This window comes from Leuresthes tenuis, unplaced genomic scaffold (genome assembly GCF_036924035.1).
Source record: "Leuresthes tenuis unplaced genomic scaffold, fLeuTen1.0.hap1 SCAF_16, whole genome shotgun sequence".
Taxonomy (NCBI): Eukaryota; Metazoa; Chordata; class Actinopteri; order Atheriniformes; family Atherinopsidae; genus Leuresthes; species Leuresthes tenuis.
The window spans coordinates 29,586,600-29,613,156 of NW_027325370.1; the positions used below are offsets into that span (position 1 = coordinate 29,586,600).

The 26,557-nt window shown below is 38.6% G+C and overlaps 2 protein-coding genes across 2 annotated transcripts; one reads left to right on the top strand and one right to left on the bottom strand.

Annotated features, from left to right (window-relative positions):
• The first annotated feature begins 228 nt into the window (after positions 1-228).
• LOC140271520 (tubulin alpha-1C chain-like) lies at positions 229-2,738 on the top strand. Its single transcript, XM_072366768.1, has 4 exons — positions 229-326; positions 1,137-1,359; positions 1,451-1,599; positions 1,688-2,738. Exons 1-4 carry the CDS (start codon positions 324-326, stop codon positions 2,660-2,662), a joined length of 1,350 nt encoding a protein of 449 aa, XP_072222869.1. The 5' UTR covers positions 229-323; the 3' UTR covers positions 2,663-2,738.
• Positions 2,739-4,641: 1,903 nt separating this feature from the next.
• On the bottom strand, positions 4,642-24,732 carry jph2 (junctophilin 2). Its single transcript, XM_072367425.1, has 6 exons — positions 23,894-24,732; positions 19,470-20,283; positions 11,365-11,483; positions 9,134-10,023; positions 7,099-7,199; positions 4,642-5,385 (listed from the first exon to the last, which is right to left on the bottom strand). The coding sequence occupies exons 1-5, from the start codon at positions 24,270-24,272 to the stop codon at positions 7,119-7,121; spliced, it is 2,283 nt and encodes a 760-aa protein (XP_072223526.1). The 5' UTR covers positions 24,273-24,732; the 3' UTR covers positions 4,642-5,385; positions 7,099-7,118.
• Between the last annotated feature and the right edge of the window lie 1,825 nt (positions 24,733-26,557).

Here is a 26,557-nt window from a genome sequence, read left to right on the forward strand (position 1 = left end):
TTTTCACCTGCGTTGCTTACACTAATGATACCGGAGTTTTTCAGTTAGGTTACCGTTATGTTCTTCAATTTCTTGTAGCGTGTAAACGAAGGAAATGACGTTTAATTTAATTCTAACCAATGGAAATTAGACTCATGTGGCACCCAACCAATCGGATTAAGCAAAGCGTTTCCGGCGACAACCAGTAAGTATAAAACCCCACCCGCCCTGTTGGGCGTCAGTTCTCTCTTACGCAGGACTCATAAAAGTCTGAAGTGGGAGCTAACATTATTATTTTTCCCCCTCCCTCATCTCAAATCGTGAACTTTTTAAGCTGAGCAAACATGGTGAGTAATTTCTGCTAAATTCAGACTCACGTTTTTCATTGTGTTGTTTAAGTATGCATTTTTTTATTTATATATTTTTTTAAATTAGTCTTCCAAAGTTTCTTACATTCAAATTCAGCGTTTCATAGACTGACTTTTTTTTCTTCAATTCTGTGAATTAAACTTGATCGTCAGTGAGAAGTTTAGACCGTAGTTTTATTGGAACTCGACAGGCTATTGTCCAAATTGAAATTCAGTCATGGGTGTGTTTCCTGTTTCTCGCGTGCACGTTGACCCAGTTGGCGAGACTCGGTGTGACTGTCGCATTCCTCTCTTAAAGCACCTTTTCTGAAGGCATCGACCGGGCTGTTGTGAATCTGCTATTATGAACTTTTAAAACTAATCAACATGAGCTTTTTACTCTGAGCTTCATGGTGGTTTGGGTGTGTGATTTGTTGCGCCTCTTAACTTAAAAGTAAAATGTTTGTTCTTAACACAGCCTTCTTTTCTCTGACCACATATTTCCGTATCTGCGATATTTTAGTTTCTAAAGGGTTTTCAGTTCAGAGTTTCATGTCTGCGTGAAATGAATCAGGTGACCGTAGCCATGAATATCTGGTTGTTCACAGTAGAGCCCTTTATCTCCTTACGTCTTTCATTAAGCCAAGAGCAGTACTCAACACGTGAGTCATGTTCCTCTGGAAGTAGCTGAAATGGCTGAGTTGTGTTTTTTCGGCAACAAATGTCCAATTTTAGACCTAATTTTTATTTTTTTTTTACAAGTACTTAAGTGCTTGCAGATAGATTCATTTTTTTATTTTTCCCCCACAGCGTGAGTGTATTTCAGTGCACGTTGGTCAGGCTGGTGTCCAGATTGGCAATGCCTGCTGGGAGCTTTACTGCCTGGAACATGGGATCCAGCCTGATGGACAGATGCCCAGTGACAAGACACGGGGAGGAGGAGATGATTCGTTCAACACCTTCTTCAGTGAGACTGGAGCAGGAAAGCACGTCCCCAGGGCAGTTTTTGTGGACTTGGAGCCCACTGTCATCGGTAAACTTAACTTGTGGAAAATGTACAATTTGGTATTCTGATATTACAATTTCTGTAAACAATAACTAATTCAGTCTCATTGTCTTCTCAGATGAGGTGCGCTCTGGAACCTACCGCCAGCTGTTCCACCCTGAGCAATTGATCACTGGCAAGGAGGATGCTGCCAACAACTATGCACGTGGACACTACACCATTGGTAAAGAGGTCATTGACCTGGTTCTGGACAGGATCCGCAAACTGGTGAGTTATTCAGAGCAGTTGTGACATTTTGTTCAAAATAAAACCGCTTTGTCTAAAAGCTTTTTTTTTTTTTTTTTTCTCTTCTCAGGCTGACCAGTGCACAGGCCTTCAGGGCTTCCTGGTTTTCCACAGCTTTGGTGGCGGCACTGGCTCTGGTTTCACCTCCCTGTTGATGGAGCGTCTATCTGTGGACTATGGCAAGAAGTCCAAGCTGGAGTTCTCCATCTACCCAGCCCCCCAGGTGTCCACTGCTGTGGTGGAGCCCTACAACTCCATCCTGACCACCCACACCACCCTAGAGCACTCAGACTGTGCCTTCATGGTGGACAATGAGGCCATCTATGATATCTGCCGTAGGAACCTAGACATTGAGCGCCCCACCTACACCAATCTGAACAGGCTGATCAGTCAGATTGTGTCCTCAATCACTGCTTCTCTTCGTTTTGATGGTGCCCTCAATGTTGATCTGACAGAGTTCCAGACCAACTTGGTGCCATATCCTCGTATTCACTTCCCTCTCGCCACCTACGCCCCTGTCATCTCGGCTGAGAAGGCTTACCATGAGCAGCTTTCAGTGTCTGAGATCACAAATGCTTGTTTTGAGCCAGCCAATCAGATGGTGAAATGTGACCCTCGCCATGGCAAGTACATGGCTTGTTGCCTGCTGTACCGTGGTGATGTGGTGCCCAAAGACGTCAATGCTGCCATTGCCACCATCAAAACCAAGCGTTCCATCCAGTTTGTGGACTGGTGTCCCACTGGTTTCAAGGTTGGCATCAACTACCAGCCTCCCACTGTAGTTCCTGGTGGAGACCTGGCCAAGGTCCAGAGGGCTGTGTGCATGCTGAGCAACACCACTGCTATTGCAGAGGCCTGGGCTCGGCTTGACCACAAGTTTGATCTGATGTATGCTAAGCGTGCCTTTGTTCACTGGTATGTGGGTGAGGGTATGGAGGAGGGAGAGTTCTCTGAGGCCAGAGAGGACATGGCAGCTCTGGAGAAGGATTATGAAGAGGTTGGAACTGATAGTGTGGGAGAGGAAGATGAGGGAGAGGAGTATTGACCAGCATTCATTTCATGTATGTGATCTGTGCCTCTTATGAATGTCAAAAATAAAGTTTCTCCTTTTGGCTGCACAATTTTTTTTTTTTTTTTTTTAAATTTCTCTAATTGCATTGACCATTTGGTGTTCAATTCTTTTAACAAAATTGTACACCATTACTTTATTTTTATATAAAAACAAAAATGAACCAAAGTCTCTCCAGTGCAGCATTTAGACTTTCACATTACTTGTAATTGCAGTGTTGTTGAACTTTTTTTTTTTTTTTTTTTGTAGCAGCCTACTGCCTGACCATCAAAGCAGTTTGTGTAAATGTATTTCTGTTAACATTAGGCAGGAGCTGAGGAGGCAAGAAGGGGGAAATTGGTGTTTAGTCAAATTATTTGCTTAGAAAGTTTTTGTAAACACTCTCATGAGTGTAATTATCTGAGTAGCAGTTATAAGCTACTAGAATTCTGTAATTAAGAGGAGCTTCAGTTTTTTTTTCTTTTTAATTCCCACAGCAGGGAACAATGAACACCACTCCCTCCCAATTATTTTTGAAGGATGACTAAACCTGTTCTGCGATTTCTTGCTCAGAAATGCTTCCAACTAAAGTTCTTGCAAGAAATGCTTCAAATGTGCACTTGTGAGGTGGAGCTTTCCTCCTCTTGATCACTAGGGGGCAGTGATGCTCTACAGTTTGAACCCAAGACCACAAGATGACAAAGGTCCCAGCTGGTGCAGATAGTTTAGTCTCCCCAGAGAAGGACTCGAATGTTTTCATCCTACCACCTGCAACTCTTACAAATTACAAGTGTAATGTTTACCCTTCGTCAGAACTAAAGTCTAAAATAAGGAGTGGTATTCAGCTTGGCCCAAGGGACAGAAGGTGTCTCGTTCTGGCAGACAGTTGGTGTTTAAAAATAAATGCTGTTTTACTCAACTGGATTTATTGTGACTGAGTGACATGGCATGGCACAAACCTCCCAACTTACTAAAAACTTATTCAGATGCTTTGGATTCTAATTCTAATTTAGTCATTTAAGTTTTACACTAATATAACTATTCAAAGTCCTTCATGTTGCAGTCGCATTCCCTAAAATGGCCTGAGCATTACATTGAACTGTGAGAATACAACAAAAACTACAAGATGTATAATCATGGGGCCTTTATTGAAAGCAGTTTTTGTAAATGTTCTTTCACGTTTCCATTTAATCTACAGTCTTCATTAGCCAACTTAAAGGGAGAAAAACATTAGCTACCATAGCCCCATACCCCCCCTCCCAAAGAAAAAACAAAACAACAACTCGCTTCTCACTGTAAGACATGGAGTTAAGAATAATTCTGTGTTTTTATCTTGATATCATGAGGTAATCTAACTCCTTTGGGAAATAAGTAAATTTAGAATGGCATATTTCTTCTCAACAAAACTACCTTAAGGCAGGGTATTGTGAATGTTGAAAAGGTGCACTTCAAAAAGTACAAAAATACAGAAATGTGCACACAAAGTGCCCTCATGCGTACAAAAGTTTGGCTCTTAAGCGCAACAGGATGTGAATATAATGCTGTAGCACAGTGTAAATCGGTTTCTATGCTGTCACATCAAACCAAGAATGTTCTAGAAGCTCACAGACAAATGCATCATTTCAACCCACCTTCAACTGCATGAATAGAAATCTAGAGATTGCGCAACCCCATTACAACATATAGTGACTGCTTTGGCTAAGATTGATTGTAGGTATAATTTTCTCCATATTTAGCAAAAATTTTAAGCTCATTTGAAACCACAGAGGTTCCAAATGGCACTACATGGCTTCAGAGGAACATACGGACCTAAGCGAAAGCATTCCTAAGTTTCTTGTTTTCCCCTCTCATTTTGTTTTATCTGCTCCCCAAAGAAATTATGAGCAGACTGACAACGCATGCATATCAATCAAAGTTAAAAGAGAAAATTTTGCAGCGTTGTAGACCACAGTCTCATAAAAAGATATTGTATAAGTAGAAATGTAACTCATAACACTTTGGAGCTTTTCTCATGGGAGTGAAAAGCCACAAGATGATAACATGACCTATATTTATAGAAGCTTTGGGAGAACTCTTTCAGACGATATAAGCACACATTTCAATACCCTTTCCTAAAGCATCTTTTTCACCTGTTTAACACCAGACATGGCAATGAATTAAATAATTGATGGTGACATTTATCATTCCCAAATACTTCACATCTGCTGCAGCGTCAAATCAAGTTCAAGGCATAGTGGAAAGAAAATTCAGTCCGTATATGGTAGCAACATTCATTCAGCTACAATGATGAAAGAAACCATGTTGAGACAAAATGTGATGATCTACTGATTCAGAGTTGAGCAAGTCAGTATGAGCCAATTAAGGGTTTTGTTAAAAGCTACACTGCAAATGATGACATGCTTGTGTGAAACAGTGACAAAGTTTACTTCTGCATTACCGCTTTGCTTCTAGAGTGTCCACTCCAAGACATACTTAACCATCCAGCCAGCAACTTTAGTATAACAATCATATTCAGATTAACTGAGAGGTTTCAGTCGTGTAGTGTCTTTCAGTTTCTTTAAGCACTGGAAAGAGATGATCTCCACAGATCCTCACACAATTACACCAACAAAAACCTGCAGCGGTCTGCAGGAGGCTCTTGTCAACCATCAGCGATGTCTTTGATCTCTGGTCCATATGGAGGAAGAGCAACAGCATCGCTCTCCAACACCGCTAGTAACCTGCAGCAAACCCACATAAATTCATTTTTAATGTGTTGCCTTCTACAGTCATTTTTTATACAAATCACCCATTTCCAAAATAGTTGGGAGGTGCTGTAAAATTGATGAGGTGTAAGTAGAAACAAATGCAATGATTTGATAAAAATGTAAACCTTATATATTCTATTGAAACAACATCGAATGTTGAAACTTAGAGGTAGCAAATAAAATATTCCTCACATGAAACTATGAAAATAACAAATTATTATATGTAAGTCCAAATCCAACCAAAAACATGAATTGAGTTGAGTTTTTTCACTGAATTTAGTTTCTCTAAACTGGACTAACACACCGATAAGACACACTTCTTGGTGTGCACACATACATGAAGGAGTGATTCTAACCCCAAACTGTAAGTGTATATTGATGCAGCAATAAAGCAAAGAAATTCCCAATAAACCACTTTTGGCAGCTCACCGTTGCTTCTAGGAGACACATTACGCCTTTTTATTTTTCTAACTGACACAATTTCATGAGGTCTTCATGAAATATCTGTGACATGCTTTGGTCAAAATAACACCACTGCAATTTATAATAATTTACAACTCTATTCAAACGGATCATTTTAGTGGCCATGGAGTGATCCACGGGACTCTTATCCTCCACGCTCTTCCTCAATGTTTACTTGACCTATTATGAAAATAATTAAATGGCAATTTCATTTTCAAATACTAATAATTTCCATTGACTGCAGGTGTACCATGGTTGGGTACAGATCACTCTTTTAGGCACAGTTTTGCATTTATTTCTCATTTATATTTGGTGTGTTTTTTAAATGGCTGTTACCAGTGCTGAACTGATGCATGGTGCATTCAGTGACAAATGAGAAATCAGAATTTCACAACTTACACCTGTAAAAAACACCAGTTAGAGGTCAGATTTCTTAGTACATTACACAAAGTAGGGATACTATTATCAGCTCAGTTATTTCTTTAAATGAACAATTTCACTTATCATGAAATTTGATGTTGATATCAGAGCAAAAAGCAGGAAGAGAAGATTGTGAAATTCCTCCTTCCAAGGTACAGCAAATGCAGCACCATCTGAAGTTGAGGATAGGTGCAGGGAAGGCAAAATAAGCTGTATAACCTTGTAAAGGGATGTAAGTAATCTCTCTGCAAATATGATGAGCTCACTGAACGTCACATTTGTTATATATGAAGGGGGCCCAAAACAAAATGCCAGGGCTGTATTTTTGAATAGTAGTGACTTCAGACACCTAAAAATATGCTCTCAATTGCAAAAATGTGATTATGTCCTCTTAAAAGCATTTTTGGAATGTCTCTTTGCACTAATATAATTGAGATTTATAACTGTAGCGTTATTTAACAAAATTATCTTTCAAATAAGTTAAAGGCAATGTAATTGTTGTGATTTCAGCTACGCTTACGTCTAATTTCTCCCACAGAGAAAGTTTGAAGCAGCAGAATGTCTCCAATGTTTAACTCACAATCCACAGTGTTGTGGTATTGGATGCACTTCGGTCAATAACTTAGTTCCACTCCCATGCATGTATACTGTTACAAGGATGAAGGTCCAGTTAAATGGCCCAGTTGAGCTGTAACTGTATCTCAACTCAAATGTGTATGAGTGCATGATTCAATTCCAAAGAATAAAGGTCTATTTTATCTTATCCTAGAAGTTCTTGGAGACAGGGTTGGGTTGGTGTTTTACCTGATGTGGTGGCATTTGTCTCATGACAAAATGTGAACGAAGAGAATTGCCAGGCCAATGTTGAGCAGGATTACCATGCAGACCATTATCGTGTTTGGGCCCTTAAAAGAAAGGAACATATGTTGTATGAGCACAGTGCATTCAGTAGATGACCAACATAAATGCAATTGTAAGTTATTTGTTTACTGTCAAGTTTCAGTCTTTGTAAATGTGATGAACAGCTGGAGGATTGTTGAAAATACTGCTATAGAAGTAGTTTGAGAAGGTGAGGCAAACTTTCTTTGTGTTATAATTGAGATTAGATGAAAAGAGCAACATCATTCTCATGCCTTTCTGCTATATACTGTATAAAGCTGCAATTAAGAAGACTGTTGAGGCAGGTTGAGGCAACTGGTAACCTCCTTGAGCCAGCAGTAATAAAGCTCACATCTGTATATTGTTTTTAGTTGTTAGAGGCAGAGATAGGTGGTATTTGTTAGCTTTGGACAAAGTCAGTCTAGCTTTGAACCCTGTTTTCAGTCCCTATGCCAAGCTAAGCTAATATCTATTCTGGCTTATTTTAAATGGGCAGACACAATGAAGGTATTTGTCATCTCATCAATCTTTAGAGTGAACAGTATACATGTAAATTCCTCTAATGTGATATTCTTATTTTAATGTGTTCACATATCAAACATTTACAACAGAAAGGTAAAACATTTATATCATCATTCATGGTAGTAAGAATAACATATCACCATCTTAATGGAAATCAGTTTTTGAAATTTATAGATAAGTTATAACATTATGACAGCTCCGAAAAGAAAAAGCTGACTGTTTTTATTAAAATAGCACCTGGCTATTGTGTGTGGGACAGTTTAGGCAGCAAGTGAATATTTTGTCCTTGAAGTTGATGTGTTGCAAGAGAAAAAATAGGCCAGCGTAAGGATTTGTTTGACTTCTACATGAGCCAAACTTTCATGGTTAGATGACTGGATCATACATCTCCATAATCGCTCATTATTTTTTGGGATGTTCCCAGTCCACAGGGGTGAGGACCTGAGACAGAGGCGTGGTTCATTGATGCACAGCACGGGCCAGTGAAGATAATGCTGCATCACTGCTGTCCAAAGTTGTGTTATCATGTTGCTACAAAAAGGTTTATCCTGGTTCCAACAGAAAGGCTTCAGAACACAGTTCATCACAATGTTTTTGCGTATGGGCTGCCTAGCTGCAGGTTAGTCAGAGTGCCCATGCTGACCAGCATCCATTGCTGAAAGGGCTTCTTGATAGTGATCTCTATAAGCAGGATAATGTGCCCTGGCACACTGCAAAAATGGTTAAAAAAGGGTTTGAGGAACACAGTGAGTTTGGGATTTGACTCGCCCCCTAAAACAATCTAAATCCATTCCAATCCACCACGCTCACGTGAATGTACTGGACAAACAAATCAGATCCATGGAGGCCCTGTCTCACAACACACTAGACTTAAAGGATCTGTTACTGACCGCTTTGTGCAAGATACCACACCATGCCTTCAGAGTTCTAGTGGAACTCCTGCATTAACGGTTCAGGGCCTGTTTGACATAAAAGCAGGAGGCAGGAGGTCATAATGTTATGACTGATCACATTAATGAGTGCTCTGTGTAATTAGAATGTTCTTGGGCTTTCATTATCTTGTACTGTTACATTACATTAAGCAACAATTGTACTTCATTCTTTGTCCACGCAAATTAAATGATATTTTCTTTTGGTTTTTCCATTAAGTGAACTACTGTTTTGGTTTTGAACTTTTTGCCAAAATTGAATCAACAGAATAGGCAGAATGTTCTTCTCTTGTGTTTTGACATGCTGTTAATGCAGACATCTATACATACTATTCTGATGTGATTAATACAATGTTTGTGGGAATTTCTACTTTGTCGTCTGGAGGGGGTGATTTTTTTTTTTTTTTGAATGGACAAACATCTGTCTTTAGAGAAATAAACAGCAGTTGTTCAGCAAAGATGGCTTAAAAGAATGAAATGCGAGTATTTATGTATTCTTACTGTCTCACCTCCAGTTCTGAAGACTCTGTAATCACCTCATTACTTTGGCTTGACACCATGGCCTTCAGGGCAGGTTTGGCAGGTTTGGCTTCAACTTGCTTTGTAACTGTTTTAGGTTCAAGATTGGAAGCAGGTTTAGGGGGTGGAGTTGGGCTGGGTTGTCGTTTTGGTAATGGCCTTGTCTCTGCTTTGCTGGTTGGCCTGCTCCCTTCCCTGGACTGCATTTTTTTCTCGGAGACGGATGGTGATCGTTCATGGACTGATGGAGCTCTTTCAGTTTTTACGTCTGTAGCTTTAGGTTCAGGGGTCACAGCTTTGGCGGGCACACAAGAGGCAGAGCGTGGGGCTTCTTCTTCATCTGGCAAGATGAGGCTATTCCTTACAGGGGCAGCAGCAGCTGGAGCGAGGTCTGGCGCTTTTGCTTCAGAGTCAAATTTCTGCAGTGGCTTAATCTCTAGATCAGAGCCCTGCTCATTCTTGTTGCTCTGACGACTAGGAGAGCGAGAAGGGCCACGACTGCTAGAGGCCCCTCCTTCATCAGATGCAGTTGAAACAGGTGCAACAGCCGAGTTTGAAGGGGTGTTGGGGCGACTACTTGGTGCGCTGTTGGGCTTACTTCCTCCTTTAATACCACCACCTTTACTGGATTTGTCCTCATTCCATCCTCTTGGACTGAGGAGTTTGGGGTCTTCCTTGCTGATTATAGCTGGGCTGGGGGATGGGGTGCGCCCTGGGGATGAACCAGGTATGAGGTGGTCAAGTTCATTCAGAAGTGGACTTTCAGGTGGTGTGGGTAGGGGCTCCTCTTCAGCCAGCAGGGGCTCATGCATAATAGTGTCTGTATGCTCTCTATCTTCCACTACCTCCTGTAACACTCTCTTCTTCAGATACTCGGGACCTAAAGAACCAGTTGAGTCCTTATGTTAGAGAGCATACAGCTTAATAAGACCATATATACATTTGATCAATGTAAATTTATTAGCATTTTTAAAAAAATAGTTCCCTTTATTTGGACAGTGGAAAGAAGACTTGGAAATAGTGATAGTGGGAGGGACATGCAGTAGATAAACCAGATACAGTTTCAAACCTGGGCCTGCAAGAGTGAGCACTTAGCTGTCTCGTGTAGGGTGCATACTCTACCGGGTGAGCAAGAGTGCCCCTAAAGTCCAACTATCCACAACAAAATTCCCCTGCCACTTCATCAACAGTATATTACAGATGTTTCCTGTCAAATATAGTTTTTTATAGTTAGGCTTCATAAAATGTTGATCAGGGTAAATTTTCCATAAAATGCATGACAAACAACAAAACATTTAAAAAAAGATAATACAAACTGGAAGCCGACAAGGTCATTTTCTGATTTTCTGACAGTATCCTGCAGTCTCCACGGTAGAATTGTTTAGTTGGATTAACACGTTTGGAAAGAAGTATATGAATATGATTTGATTTTGTACGATGTAGCTAAGAGGCTCAGAGGAATAAGCTTCTTTAGTCCTGTTTCTTCGAAGACTGAAAATCTTTTTTAAAAATTAGATTTAATAGATGAAATATAGAGTATTGTGTTTCATTCACAATTGTGTAACCTTTCTCCCAGCAAAAGTGAAGCAGTTATTTGCAAGATATCCATGTCAGAGGACATTTTTTTTCCACTTCTAAATATAGTCTGTAACGTGTTAATCAGAGAGCTGGATGACTTTCTGTCTTTTTGATGGACTATGTTCTTCAAGCTCCCTATGAGGAGAAGAAGAAGAGAAGCAGGAGGCTGCTTTGCTTTTGTGTCAATGTGTGTGTGTCGACAGGCTCACCATGAAACTGATATGGTTCCTTCAACTAAATAAGACTTTCCTTTTTTAGACATTCAGATTCAATTCTCCTTGTGGTGAGCCTCAACAGAGGGATCTACCGGCAAAAGGTATAAAACAAGGGGCAAAGAATGACAAAAATAGCAGTTGGAGGTTCATATTGATTCTATAAAAACAAGTAGGTAAAACAACAAAGCTGGACCATCTGTCATCCAGCTGAACCTGTTGATTTGTGTGATGTTTCCACAAGCATAAGCCTTAGCATAGGAGTATTGCCTGTGATTAGCATTTTGTGGTGCATTCAAGTCACTTACAAAGATAAACATATGCCACCTATTGGAAAGAAAAGCACATCAGAGCACAGGTGAAAGTAAATACCTCAATAAAATCAAAGTTAGTCAAAGCTATTCCTCTCAAATGACTATATGTCCACTGACCTGGTTGGTAGAAGGAAGGAGAAAGCTCTTTGGCCACCAGTCTGGCAATGCTGGACTCACTGTTGGAGGCCTGAGCAGCCTGTTCAGCTGCATCTGATTTCGCCTTTGCATGGGCTGTCCTGCAGTCAAGAGATACCAAACAAGTTACAAATCAGTGGGAACCAGTAGCAAGAATAATAATCTGAAATATTATTGTGATATGTTGGAAAATTTTCAATCGTCACATTATCATGAAATGTTTGAGGTAATTGTGAATGAGTCATACCAGTTTGGCTATATGGATAGCTCAGTTTGATGCAAAGGAACAGGAAAAAGCTAGTCTTTGTAAACAAAAAAATGCTACAGAATCAACAAACAAGATAAGATTATTGAGGTACTGGAAACATATGCTTACTTAGTTTTGGACAATATCAGAAAAGTTTCTTCCATGTGAAAGGCCACTTGCTGTGGGCGGTTAATTAGTTGCAACACGTTCCTCCAGCTGTTTCTTTTTAGTATCTCTTCTCTATCTTTTTGTTGCTCCCATTCCAACTTTTTAAAGAAAAAAATATCTTTCATGAAATACCAATATGTCCCATTTTCTCTGTTCTATTGTTGACAAACTATTAATGTATGATATTTGCAAATCTGTGTTTTTTGTTGCTGTTCATGTTGGGTTGTAGAATAGGTACGAATAAATTTAATCATTTTGATATGCAGGATTTGTGTTTTGGACAAGGTAGAAACACACAAATAAACAAAATCATTAGATAAAAAACAGCTGCATTTGTAGTATGCCGTCATAGAATGTGATCATAGATTTGGATAGAATTATTTTAACAGTTTGTAGACCAAACCTTTAAATAATCAAATGTAAAAGTCTTCTTATATCTTCAGCATCACATCTAATTTGTGATCTCAGCCATCAGGTTGCTCTCAAAGCTACTGTGTAAATAAAATTTGTATTAACAGAGTTGCCAGGAATCCAGTACTACAAAAAAAAAAAAAACAAGGAAGGGATGATGCAGTAGTCAGGGTGAGAAAACCTTTTACTTTCATATAGTCTCTTTTTCTTTTTTTGTTATCAATCATGCTAACATCAACTAACAAAGGTTTTACCGGGGTGGCTGTGGCTCTGGAAGAAGAGCAGTTGCCGACCAATTGGCTTCTCCAGCCCACATGTTGACTTGTCCTTGGGCAAGACACTGAACCTCACACCTACCAATGCGTCCATTGGTGAATGAATGTATGTGAATGTTTAGAAGAATGCCCCATGTAGCCTATATGGACTAAGATGTGCTGTATGAGTGTGTGAGTGAGTGGGTAGTGCATGTAACTCCCATGGCTATTACCTCTAACACACCACAATGATTACTAAACTAAAAAACTAAAATAAGATAACAATGAGAGAACACAGTGTTGATATTCCATATTTAGCTTATCATCAACCAATGCAATTAATAGACCAAAATGGTTAATTTCTCAATATATTTTGTTAATATATTTCATATTGGTTGTTGAGCAGTGTAGTCCAGTTTATTGGATCACATTTGATCAGGTGATCATATATTTTGTTTGCAATATTACAATATTTTCTGCTAAAGTATAGTTGTCCTCACTGAGATACACACGGTCACCAAGCACTTTCTAAGGCACACCAGTGCAACCGAGGGGTTAAAAAGAGGTGGCAATTCTAATATTTGTCAGTTACTGGATGGATGGTATTGGTGTACTAAAATGCACAATGAAAGAAGTTCCCAAATATGATGCTCCTTTAACGAACAAAAATAGTCTCTGTGACAGAACTGTTGTATGATTTTGCATACGTTACTAAACTACGCAAATCACATTTTCAGTTTTGTGAAAAAAACACTGGACACATGTTCTGTGGAATCAGGCAAGAACAATCATGGTCTGTTGATCAGCAGAAAGTTTGTATTTAGCAAGAATGAACACAGATTCGCAAAAATGCAACAAACAGATTAATAAATTATTCAAAAGTGTAATTAAAAGGGTGAGTGACGTAACAGAGCTGTAAACGTGCCTCTCTCCCAACTTCTTTGATTGTGCTGCTAACATCAATTTCTAGATTTGTTTAAATTTTCCAAACAAAATTAATTTGGTCAGTGAAGAAACCGAAGTAATGTCTTTGAACATGTGTCTGTTGAACAGAGGCTCAAACTAATTAACAAATTACAGATAAAGCTTTTATTGCATTTAGAACATTTCTCAACTTTTCCAGAAAGAGGGATTGTACTAAAAAAAAGACCAACAGGATTATAAATCAATTATGAGAATAAGTGTTTAAAAAATGAGTTTTGAGTGAGGACAGTAGAAAGCAGTGTCTTCCAATGTGTACAATCCCAAGAGGAATATGAACAGCTGCCCTGTTAGGTGCTTGGATCCAGACCTTTGAATCTGTCCACTCTTCTGATCTCTTTACATGGAGCAGCAGCTTCTTGATTCAAACTGAACACTGCAGGAAACCCAACAATTAACTAGTAAGTGATTTGTTATGGAAAGAACGTTATAGAAACCTTTTAAAATAAATGTACTGGAACAAATCAGTCTGATATTAGACAACGGTGTCTGAGGAGGTTTCAGTAGAGAGTGTAGAAATAAAGGAGGTCAGAGAGCGACTGAGGGGTAAAAGAATGCAAGAGAGTTAAGAAGAATCTCATAATTATTACAGAACTTTAATGGGAACACAAAACTCAAATCTGTTATGTATCCATAACTGCCTTGGTTGTACCATATCCTACAATCCAAGCATGGGTTGGAGCTGTAACTATACAATAATCTTTAGTATAATAATCATTATGATTTCATTTGAGCCATTAAAAGCTAAATATGTCAAAACAAGACAATTGTTTGTGAATAATTGTTTTTAGAGCTACAGCACCCCCACTGTTGTAGCCACAAACATCTCCAAAGTGGGTATATAACAATGTATCCCTAACATATTCACTGCATACACTGAATGCAGTGTTCAAAACATGCTTCTGTTACATATTTCACATATAATTTCTAAAATTCCACTGCTCAAGCTGAGAAAGAGACTAGTCACTTCAAGACTGAGTCATCCAAGTGGTATCATTGTGCACAGACAACAGAGAAGAAGCTTTTGGAAACTACTTTAGGTGTACCACATGTTTTCAGTAAACCATGTTCAGTAAACCAAGTTACAGTAGACATTTTGAAAAACCACTGCAAAATGAAAGACACACTGCACAGTGGACTATATAGTGTACATTTGGACAGTTCAAATACAGTCGAGGTGAATGCACCTTCTGGTGTCGCTGAAAACATCTCTCTCTCACTTCTAGATGCAGGTGTAACCCTAAATGTTATCTGTGGCTTCCTCCCTGTGGTCATGTGATCCATTGTATATATGAAATAGCAAATGAGCTGCTTTTAGATTTCTGCTGTTTCTGATAAAGTTTGTTGCATCTGCTAATTGTTAGATGATAGACAGAGGGTGGAGAGATGAAACACGACAAACACTTGTCTTTCCACACTATAGGTGAAAAGGTGTCAGTTCTACATTTTTCCAGAGTGACCCCTGAAGTTGTATAACTGCCTCAGTCTTTCTTCCCGTGTTTCTCTGAAACCAGAGATTACACCGAATTCCTGAATTCCCTCAATACTTCTGGGAGCTGCCTTGAGAGGACATTCAATTTACTCTGAGAAGTTAAGAGATACCAGCTGTAGGAGCGAGACCCCGAAGTTTAAAGATCACAAAACAATCAAAAGCTTAATATCTGGCCAGTAGAATATACAACTCTCTCTTCATGTAGGCCATTGGGTCCCTTTGCTTTGTCTGTTTTTTATCCTGCTGCAGCCGCCCTGGAGCCTGCTGGTGGCAGGAGATATTCTGTCATTCTGGCATGTGCTGCCGGATCTTTGTGGAGGGTCCTGCTCAACTGTGGGGAGAGTGTGTGAGCATACATGAGGGAGTTGAAAGAGACATACAGTTTCTATAAACAGATGACTATATTTTTAAATATAATTGAATCACTTTACCAAAATGTGCTAATTGAAACCTCATTATTGCAACGTTGCTTAGAGGTCATATTGTGAGGAACAGTTACAGAAATCTCATCAGTGTCTCTAACTAATATGGACTCCTAATTTTTTCCCTTTTTAACATTATTTCTCATTAAATGATCAACTTTTAAAAACGAGCCTGCAAATAGTGCTGACCTGAAGTAACAACTGAATGCTGTTTACAAATGTTCTGACTGGTTATTTGCAATCCAACACAGAATGCTCTTATCAGCAGTACTGTACGATATCCAAGCTTTAACACTAAAGCAAGGTGTGGTACATGTATACACCAACCCTTTATACCCAAGCACTTGTTTATGAGCTGTGTCATATTTTTATCCACAGAACCATCTGACACCCCTGCTGACACAAGACGTACTGAGTCTCTAACTGCTGCTATTAGCAGAGAAGCAAAAGCTTTCAGTAGACATAAAGAGACAAGCACATACTGTTTTCAAGTTAAGTTGTATTCTGACAATTATCTGTACAATAGTGAATAAAGTGACAGCCTAAAATAGGAATGCGGACGTTAAAGGACAGAGTCAATGCAATTGAGCAAAAGAAAAGAGTGTCTGTTTGTGACCAGACAGGGAAGATGGGCTCTGACAGCAAGGGGGAGGGTGGATAATCAGCTGTTGCATTCCCGTGTGATTGTGATACAGCAAGAGTGCGCCTGTCCATATTTAGTCAGGGCTCCTCAGTTACCACATGGCCCCAGTGTGCGTCATTTACACTCTGCCCTTCCACACAGGCCTTCCTCCAGACACCCAGCTGGCAGCCCATGCTGCAGAACAATGTCCATAGAGTGTGTAAATGCCAGCAAACTCTTTAACCAACTGGACTTGAAGAGGCCAGGTCTGGCATCCCATGTAGTGCACTGGTTGTACATGTATTTTTATCCCTTGACTTCACTGCTAAAAGATCATAGCAGGAACGAACCATTGCCAGGAACAGATGTGTCATGTCTCCTCTGCTTATATAACAAAGGTTCCAGTTTATGTGCAGGACCAATGGAGTATAGCTGCTCAGTTAGAAGAAGTATTCAATTTTCTAACACAGTTTCAGTGATGCAGGCTTACAACACAGCTTGGTGTAAGTGTGGTTGGATTCTCGTTGCAGTGTGGTGGTCTTTTTCCAAGTCCTTACGAATTTCTCATACCATCCTTCCATAACCCTATCTCTTTTTTGTTGTTGACTATTAGACACACACCAGGTATTTCTCTCACTTGTGGTCAGATTGTTGTCCAAGCCAGCCTGGTAACAACAGATGTGGCCAACTCTAGTTAGAGTACTTAAGATTTATTGTTTTTTTTTTTTGCTTTAGTTCAGACCGTCTGATTAGCTTTGTCCTCCATGTTTCCAGGATTCTACCCAGAGCTTATCTGTCAGTTCTGCCTGCCTGCCACCACTCAGTCTCTAGCCTTTCTATCACCCTGCTAGGGTTAGGGTTAGACGCCGTACTATCATTCTGCTAACTAAGACAATACCAGATTGCTTTTTTTCTTCTTTCTTTTAGCATGCTGCACATTTGTAATAAAACAACATCAACAAAACAATGTAATCTGCATTCTATTTTTGGATCTTCCAGTTCTCACAACAGTTCTGTCATGTCATCGGGTTGGCAACCTAGAGTAAAAATGCCTGCATACTTCCAAAACAGGCATTGCTTTTTTGTAGGGCATTAATGAATACATGTGTATAAAATTGAATAAATATAAAATGTCATTTGAAATTTTTGTATCTAAAAGTGTAATGTGAACGCTAACCAAAAACATGAGCAGTACATTTTGTGAAAGTTCTCTTCTAAAATGTCAGCAACTCAAAATATGAAATGGTATAGAATTCAAGTACTGAAGACATACTTCTCAATAAGGGAACTTGGCTACAATCCAGCTCTGGTCTTCCAGTACATTGGAGTTTCAGATAGTTTGTAAAGGCCACCATGACTCTTCTGGACAAAGTCCTGCATAAATACAGCGTGTACGCTTCCATTCTCAGCCCGTTCTCCTTCTCCTGATGTGCAGAATGTGAGCTTAAAGCAGTGACAGAGTGAATAATTCTTATATACTGCTTATGCGTACAGTTCAATATTTAGATTTCAATCTACTGGGACAGAGGTCTGCAGTCTATCAGTGAAGTGTCTCATGGCTATAAACACTGAGCTAAGGTTTCAGTGATGACTGTAGATAGACACAACAGCACCTTGTATGGTCACAAAAAAACTAAAGGTGGACATGCACATGTATGAACAGTACATACCCACAAATGACAAATTTTCTTTGACTTGATCTTATAATAAATTAGTCAGAATGGTAGTAGTAACGACTTATTACCATGAGCTCTTAAACATGTCAGTTGTCTATACAGCATGTGAACATGCCCCTGGTCTGTGAAAAAGTTCTTTTTGTTTTTTTAATGAATTGGAAAATTAGCTTTTTCTTCAAAGACATAAAGCCTTGAACTCTGAGGTTAAACCCTGCTGTGTGGGAAGAAAAGAGTTTACAATGACATTTCACTATCAGTAAATGGATGGAATAGTTGAAAAATCCGCTGATCTAAATTGTTTCTTAGAGTAGTGATGTTACTGCTCTAATAACTACTCACAAACTCATACATTAATTGATGAACTTTATTGGTGCTGTGTAAGTTTGATTACATGCCCTTAACTAAACTGTAAATGTAAAGCTTTCTTGTTTCGTTTTACAAAATCTATTTATGAAAATGACTTTGCCCCCTGCTTATTGACAGCAGCAAACACTTATTAATAAGTTGGTAATTTTAGAGTAACCTTGTTCTTCTTTACCAGCTCTAAAAAAAACCTTTTTGCAAGTACTGGGTCCTGAGGTGTGTTTCATATATAACCCTGCTAGCTCACTGTATGATTTTGAATCTGTCATCAAATGCCCAACAATAGTGCTGATTGTTAGTGTCCCCCCATCCCTGTCCTCCAGGATGTAAAACAAACATAGACAGGGCAATAAGGTTAAAACCACGGTTAAAGCTTTTTGTTGGTAGTCTCTAGATGAATAGTTGGTATGTTAGTTGGAAGTGTGTTTACTTAGAACTCAGTCCTCTCTTAGCTGAATCTTTTACTGGACTTGCAGTAGGAGGCACAATGTTCTGTCACGTAAATAATGAGTATATGATGTTTACTCTCCTTATCAAGTTAGGAGGAACAACATTACAGTTTTGTTGCTGTTGCAGAATGATATCAGTAACCGAAAAAACATTCAGATTTGCTTATGCCATTTCTCAACTCCTCTTCTAACACTGATGTAGGTGAAATCCACTTTCACATATTCATTCCCCGATGCAGCAGAATGCAGTGGAGCTACGATTTCAAATTTAGTTTGGTCTTTGTGTTTGAAAACACGTTCAGTCAGAAACACAAAGCAACAGACACAGAGAGAGAGAAATGTTGTGACTTTCTTGTATGGTGCAATCACAGTAGAGACCAAACTGATTTTTAGTAGTCTCTACTGTGATTGCACCATTGGAAAACCAGCATGTATTCTAACATCTCCAACCATGTATGACTCCGAACATTTACCTTAGCTGCTACTTCATTTCTTACAGTGATCTCTAAACAATTATGTTTTATAATGAAGATGCCAACAAAAAACAGTCAAGGAAAGGGACTTCAACTACTTTATGCTTTCTGTTTGAACTGTTTTTTCCCTATTTACTGGAGTTTCTCCAGTTTGTGCTGTCCATGTGTTCACTTTCCATTCAAAGTTTAGCACCTGTGCTACTCTCAGGGACATTCAAAATACTCAGAGAACAGTGATTTACTACTGTTCTAAGAGTATTGCCAGGGTCCACTGGACTTTTATTTAACCCTCCTGTAAAGAGTTGATTCTTCAATTCTTGAATGTATTAATTATATCATTTGATACGATTACAAAAAAAAAGGAATAACTTCAGCAACAGGTTAAAAATATCAAAATAAGTATATAAATATAAGATTTCTAGTTTTACTACAGATTTGAACTGATACTTTAGTTTTGTGATTGCAGTAAATGTAGAAGAGAGAAGTGAAACAGACATAGGGTGAACCATCTTTGATTGTCTGTTCTTACCTGGAAGCTGCAATCTCTGCCTTTTGCTTGGCAATGGCAGCTGCCCTCTGAGCGCCCTCCACTGCCCGCTCCACCTTCTGCTTGATCTTGGTTCCCTTCAGCTGAATCACCCTCTTCTTGATAGCCTTCACCAGCATGTTGTTCATGTACTTGCCCTCCTCCTTCCCCCCCTCTGCAAATGTGGTGCAGCCATACCCATGTCTCTGGTTGTTGAGCCACTCGCCCTCATACTTCAGCCCACTGGACCTTTCGCTTATTCCATATCCTGAACGCTTGTCATTCTTCCACTCTCCCATGTAGACCTCTGTTGTAGTGGCATCTATGTCAGCTTCCACTGGGGGGAAGTCCTCAGCTCCAGCCAGGCTTTCATCCCCACTGATGGTGGAGTTTGTGTCGCTGGCATTGGAACTGAGAGCTGATTCTGTCCTCAGGAAGCTAATCTTGCTCTTCTGGCTTGAGAGTGATGTGCTTGAATCAGACTTCTTCAGCTTTCCCAGTAGGGAGCTCCTGCGAAAAAGACTTTTCTTCTTGGGTTTCACAGCTTCAGGGTCCACCTGGAGAGTAAGAGCAAAGCCCCCACGGGATGGTCCCAGTTGGTTTGGGGTGGCAACAGGTGTTTCTTCACCTGAGGCATTGGTGGTAGTGATGACAGGGATATCTTGCTGTAAGACAGTGCCATTGCTGTGCTCACTGCGAAGCGAAGTCAAAGAAGTACGAAGAGGGGAGCGTACAACTGCTGCCATGCCATAGGGGACACTCTGACGAACACCATAGCCATGTCGCATACCGCCAGTGAACTGACCCTGGTAAGTACCTGGAAACATTGGAAAACAGGACCTAAGTTTTACTGCAATTAAATGTTTAGAAATTAAACATCAAAGCTCCAGCTGTTTTAATCAGCAGCATGATTCTGCTCAAGCATATCAACAACTATTTGAAGGTTTGCAGTGAAAATTTGTATTGATGGTCATGGTCTCAAAAGGATGAACCCCATTGAAATTGCTCAATGACTTTTCTTTATGTTGACTTTTCCATCAACATAAAATTTCAAAGACGATCAAGATTACAAGATGACTACAAAACACCTTGCACAAACAGTGCAGTGCATGTCTAATACTTTGATTTATGATCAAATACAAAATACACACCAAGAAAAATGCATTCCAAAAAGCATTTTACATATGCTATGTAACATTTTGATTATGTATTTTTGACAAAAATGTGGATGTCATATTCCATTTATTATGTTCTATCAAGAGCTTATTTTTTCAGTTTGACAGCAAGACTCCTTATTTTCATGCTAAGATATTGTTTGATCTCCCTTAAAACTTCAGAATCAAAAAGTGCTTGTTTGCAAACAAATATATTCTGCTTAACTTTAATACTGTGCGTGCATCACCACTCATTCACTGCTGTGTCTACAAATGTCCTGCTCTACAGTTTTAGACTATCTGTTTGGCAAAGATTTAAGGGATAGCAGTGTCATAAAAACAATGAAGTCTGCTCTAAAATTAAAAAGTATGTTACTGATAAAAGATAGTAATATACTCTCATAATCTCTCATAAGACCTGTCTGGTCTTGATAATTGACATGAAATATTTTCATCAATATAACCCCTTTCACGCACTTTTTCAGGAAAAATTGACAGGGTGGCATTTCTATTTGTCTATATGTTGAATAGCAATTATAAACAAATTACCACACAAGCCCAAAGTATATTAACCTTACCATACATTTTTAAAGATTTTAGTCCTTTTGCACTTGACAAAGCTTTTCTTAGATGAACATTTTTTTCATCCAACACCAGAAACACTTCTTGTTTCGTGTTCATTAGTAAATATGAACATACAAACAACGTAGTGGTGAAAATGCTGAACATTACCTTATCATCATTAGCATGTTAGCATTGTAATTTTCCACAGCTATTGTTAGAATTTGTTAAGGTTCATTGAGTTGCTAACACTGCTGTCACTAAAACTAGCTAAAACTTACTTTACTTAAGCCAGAATGTCATAGTTATTTTTATAATTAAACATCTCATTCATTAATACTTCACTGACAAGTCAGCTAAAGGACTGTTCTCAGGCTAAAATTGACATGTATGGATTACAGTGACAGCTAGGCCTCAGCCCTTGAGGCCAAGAGGGCATGGGGCTTGTGGTTCTATTATTAAATCCTGACATCTGGTGCTATCACATCCCCCACCACAGCTTCAAGCAGAAGAGTCAGGGAACCACTACTATTGTACGTACAAGAACGATACATGTCTTTTGTCTTTACTATCTGGTGTCCTCTGCAAAGTTAAATGAGTAAGGTGGAGGGCTAACAAAATGCTACTAGAAGCTTAAAAAAAAATATGAAAGCATTTAACACAAACAAAAAAAAAGTTTTCTTGGCAATATTGTGTAAGAAATCCTCTCATGAGATGTGTAGGAATTCTAAAGCAATTGTTGATGATTAGTGCATAAAAAGTATTCACTAAAATTCAAGTTGTTCTAATTTATGCCACTTTATATTGGAATTTTTACAATCCTTACTCTTCACTCGTTTATAGGCAACATCCGTTCTAATAAATAAATAAAGTCGATGACAGATTTCTCTTCATCAGCTGTAATGTGGAAAAAATATGCTAGCTAAATATTTAGTATATTTAAATATGCTAAATAATCTTTAAACTAAAAGGGACCATTCTGCTGCATAACAACATACTTTCAGTAATTTAACAGCTTTTTGCTAATGTATAGTAGGATGCTTTTTATGGACAAAATATATTATGTAATACATTTATTTTAGCATTCTTGTAAATGTTAGAGTTTTTTCCAACCTCTGTGGGTAATGGTATCGTTTAAGAAATGGACATATTACTGTGTGGCTCAAACTATTTCAGAAGACTGCTTGACTGACAGCAGCAGGGAGGTATTTTCTTCTGGTTACACACACATCATAAAAGACCCGGAGAATTATCGGGCTGCAATTATTTCTCTCCATGTCTCTTATAATGATCTTGCTGCAACCAACTTGTTACACTTGGCTAGAGGTGTTCGGTGTAATAAGAAGAACCACAGCACGGTGGAGCGTAACCCACAGTTTTAATCAATCACTTAACTTCAGGGAAATAGAGAGGTCCACTTTATGTTATTTATACCAATATTCGACTTTTTACTAGCAACAATTTGAAAGCTATATTTAAGTTTGTTATGAACAGATAGATAAGTTGAATGAGCTCAACTTCAAACCATATAGCAGCATATCAGTTACAATATCCCGACAGTAACTTTGGATAGGGACCATTTTGCAAAACAACTTATCATCCTAAGTAAAAGTGGGTATGCAGCAGAGCTAATACTTGTAACAGAGTAATGTTACATTGTAGGACATCTGTAACTACATTGACTTAAGTAACTTCTACTTAAGGATCTTCTTTCTTAAACCATTCACCCTGTTACTTCATACTATCAAGCCCACTAGACAACAAAAGCTAATTTACAGATCCAATATATAAGTTAGATTGCGAGAAAGATATGAAAGATATATATCTTTCATATCAATATAGGTTTAAACTGGCTTCACCTCAGCTACTGCAGTAAAATGCTGTACTTTAATACACAAATGATAATCACAAAAGAAAGCGCCCTGCACAGGATGCCAACTGCAGTTTCAATGTGCATACACATTCATTTAGTTATTCTGTGATTAGTGGTAAATATATAGTACAGTATTTTCACCTTTTTGCTCTTTTATGGTATTTTACTCTTTCACCTGTATTTCTGCCTTTCCCTTCCTTTTAAAGTTTCTTCTCAAATTACCATGATTTAGTCAAAATGTATTATCAAATAAGAAACTTTCATCTTATGATAACTCAAGAATTGGGGTATAGCCTAAATAATCATAAACTCGTAGTTTAAGTTTATCAAAAGCACGTTTGTAAACTAAAGTTCTTGCCAGTTGGCAACAGAACACGTAATCCTGGACATGTCACTGAGATGGATCTCTGCACCCAACATGTTGAACTGCTGGCTGTGGGATCCTGTTCATGTTCTCTACTTTGAGCGTTCGCCTGTGTTACCTGCTGACGAGGTGTGTGACATCATCAGCTAAGTTGTGTCCAAGCGACAAAAACATCTCAATGAATTAATAGCGATCTACCACACCTCTTTTTGCAACTTTTCAACTTTCTAAATGTTTGTCAGCTGATTTTTTAAAATCATTTCATTAATTTTTTTAATCCACAGTGCTTTTTACTGCAGTAACATAATGTCAATTCGGGGATTTATAAAGTATAATTTAATGAAATGGAATAGAATTGAACTGAATAAAAAAAACCCATTGCCACTCATTAATACATAGAAGCACTGCTGAGAATAGCCTTGTTCTATATGATGAGTGTTTTTATACTTTCGTTAGTGTTTTATGTGTCACTCACCTCCATCGGCATATGTTTCAGTTCCATACCCATCCTGAAGCCCGTTATTCCACGTTCCTTCATACTTTGCTCCACTGCCACCACTGACTCGTACACCATATCTCCCTTTAAAGCCATGAGTCCATTCCCCTTTGTAAATCCAGTGTCCTTTGGTTTCAACTCCCAGACCATGGCGCTTCCCTTGCGACCAGTAACCCTCGTAGGTGTTTCCACTGGGCCACGTGTAGACTCCCACCACTTCGAAACCATAGTTCCAGGAGCCTGAGTACTCACCCTGGCCTTTGGGTCCGGTGCAGATGCCATGGCCGTGGGCTTTGCCCCCCTCCCAGCCTCCGCAGTAAGCACCGCCGTCATCAAACTCAAAGCGACCTCCACTCATCCCGCACCTCAGCCCGAAACCCACCGATCAGAGAGAATAGCTTTTCTTTCTTGTTTTTCCCCCTTCCTGTTTTTGTTTGTTACCTTGTTGAGGAGAAAAGCTCCGACAGTCTGACTTCACCTTCAGCTGACATCAAAACTTCCTGGACATATCCTCGGTGCAGAACTTTTGCAGATATCCTCTTTTGGAGTTAGATTTGGGATTTTTTGAGCGTGTCCATTGAGCACTCTTTCTCTTTATTTCTTCCTCTTCTCCAGATTACTTTGTCTTCTGTGTATATACGTTGATTAAATCAATATACATAGTCGCTCTTGAATAATAAATTATGTGTTCAAAATTTGAAGCTAATTATTATAGTTTTCTGTATTTTTTGCCTTGATAAGCCAGGGATCTTTCATGGCTTCTCAGGTGGCTAATGAGAAAAGCCCCTTTCCCCCTGTCCCTGCCACCCAGCTATCTCCTGACAGTCGTTGCATTTAGAAATACTTCTGCAGACCTAACAAGGCGACCAATCCACACACACACACCCTTCCAAAAATACAACCCAATCCTTACTCTGCTGCCTGCAAGGAGCCATGCCAGAGTCTTGCCACTTGGGGAGTGAGGTACATTCAGTACTCTGATGCAGTTTGAGTAGCTATACACAATTATTTTCCAATGAGCTTTTGAGCTTGAAGAAAAAAATGTAAAAGATGGATGAATAAATAGCTGTAATAAAATTACGTCGTGACCATGCATCGCATCAAATCAAATAGGGTCAGCATTTTATCAATGAGTATTCACAAGAATTATAATTCTATTCAACACCATATCCAAGCACGTACCTATTAAGATATGTGATGTTGGTATCGCTTTATGTATTTCATGAGTGACTAACTGTTATGCTGTTGAAATGGTATTGTGAATATATTTAATTGTCTATTGTTATGTAGATAATAGAGAAATAGTTTTTCTTTGTAACTGCAGGAATCCATTTGAAATAGGTATAATTTCTGCTCATATACTCATTCATAATCACTTTACTTTTTTTTTAATGTTGTCCCTTATATTCTATACCATCATTACAGCACTCACTTGTGCCCTCTGTTGAAAATGTCGGTACCTGCAATAATTGTATTATTCAAATCTAAATACACTTTTGTTTTGTTTTTTGACAAACCATTGGAGCCAATTGAGCTCAGGTGGAAGCAGTTATCAGTTATTTTACTTAAATTAAAGTACCACTGAATTAATGTAGATATCTATAGTTAATAATATCGTTATTATAATAATATTATAATCTGTACAAAATCTCAGAAGTAAAGGTAAGAGAAAGAAAAAAAAACTTGTCCCCAGCTATTTTTACAGGTTTCATCCCCTCAGAACTCACAACATAAATCTTTGGGAGTGAGTGGCTTCAGAGGAATCTATACAATCAGATGTTCTTATTCAGAAATTTGAAGATTTTGGATCTAAAGACACCAGTTTATAAACTTTAGATACATTTTTTCAAATGTGGAATTTGAAAAAAAAAAAGAGGTCACCAGACATCACTGCATACACATGGTACCCAACAACTATCCAGAAGATATAATTTGGTCACTGGAATTTATCACAACAGGATTAACAAAGAGTGAAATAATCTGAGTGTTACACTGACCTGCCTGCTCACAGACCTTTTCAAGCTGGAAACATTTGGTGCATTAAGCGACAAAAATGACAACAAATGAGAACCAAAATTGGTGAACTGCTGAACTAGCGAAGCAAGCAAGTAAGACAAACACATCTCTTTTCAAAATAAGAGCAACTGGTCGCTCGTCAATGATTTGGACAGACCTACTCATATAAAATAAAATGGGCAGCAGGTTTAACCACATTATTAACTTGGAATATATATTTACAGTACTGGACAGAAGTCTTGAGCCACCCTTCATTTTATATTTTGCTTCAAATAACCAGATGTTCTTGGCAATATCCCTCCAACTTTAAAGGATTTTCAAAGTTTTCTTTTGTTGGCTTTGTTTTTAGTTCAGTCCTTTCACCAAAGTATTTTCAGAAAAATGTTATTTTAATACTGACCCATGAATCATCTAATAAAAAAGACACTTAACTCAAAGGAGGAATCATTATTGTGTACAAACATGGCAAACAACTTAGCAAAGTATCAATTTTAAACTGCTTTTTTATGGACTTTCTTATCAGCAGCTTGTCACGAAGACACAATGTTTGGGTTGCGTCTACAAATAATTGGTAGTATTTTGTTTTGAAGTTCATGAGATGGCTTATCTTTTATCATTAAAGTATTG

Excerpts from the sequence above, each read along its gene's own strand:
- LOC140271520 (XM_072366768.1), top strand. Across the intron at positions 1,360-1,450 it reads CTTGGAGCCCACTGTCATCG|ATGAGGTGCGCTCTGGAACC; the intron begins GTAAACTTAACT and ends TTGTCTTCTCAG. Across the intron at positions 1,600-1,687 it reads TGGACAGGATCCGCAAACTG|GCTGACCAGTGCACAGGCCT; the intron begins GTGAGTTATTCA and ends TTCTCTTCTCAG.
- jph2 (XM_072367425.1), bottom strand. The coding sequence starts at position 24,272 with ATGAGTGGAGGTCGCTTTGAGTTTGATGACGGCGGTGCTTACTGCGGA. Across the intron at positions 20,284-23,893 it reads TGAAACATATGCCGATGGAG|GTACTTACCAGGGTCAGTTC; the intron begins GTGAGTGACACA and ends CAATGTTTCCAG. Across the intron at positions 10,024-11,364 it reads TCCTTCCTTCTACCAACCAG|GTCCCGAGTATCTGAAGAAG; the intron begins GTCAGTGGACAT and ends CTGGTTCTTTAG.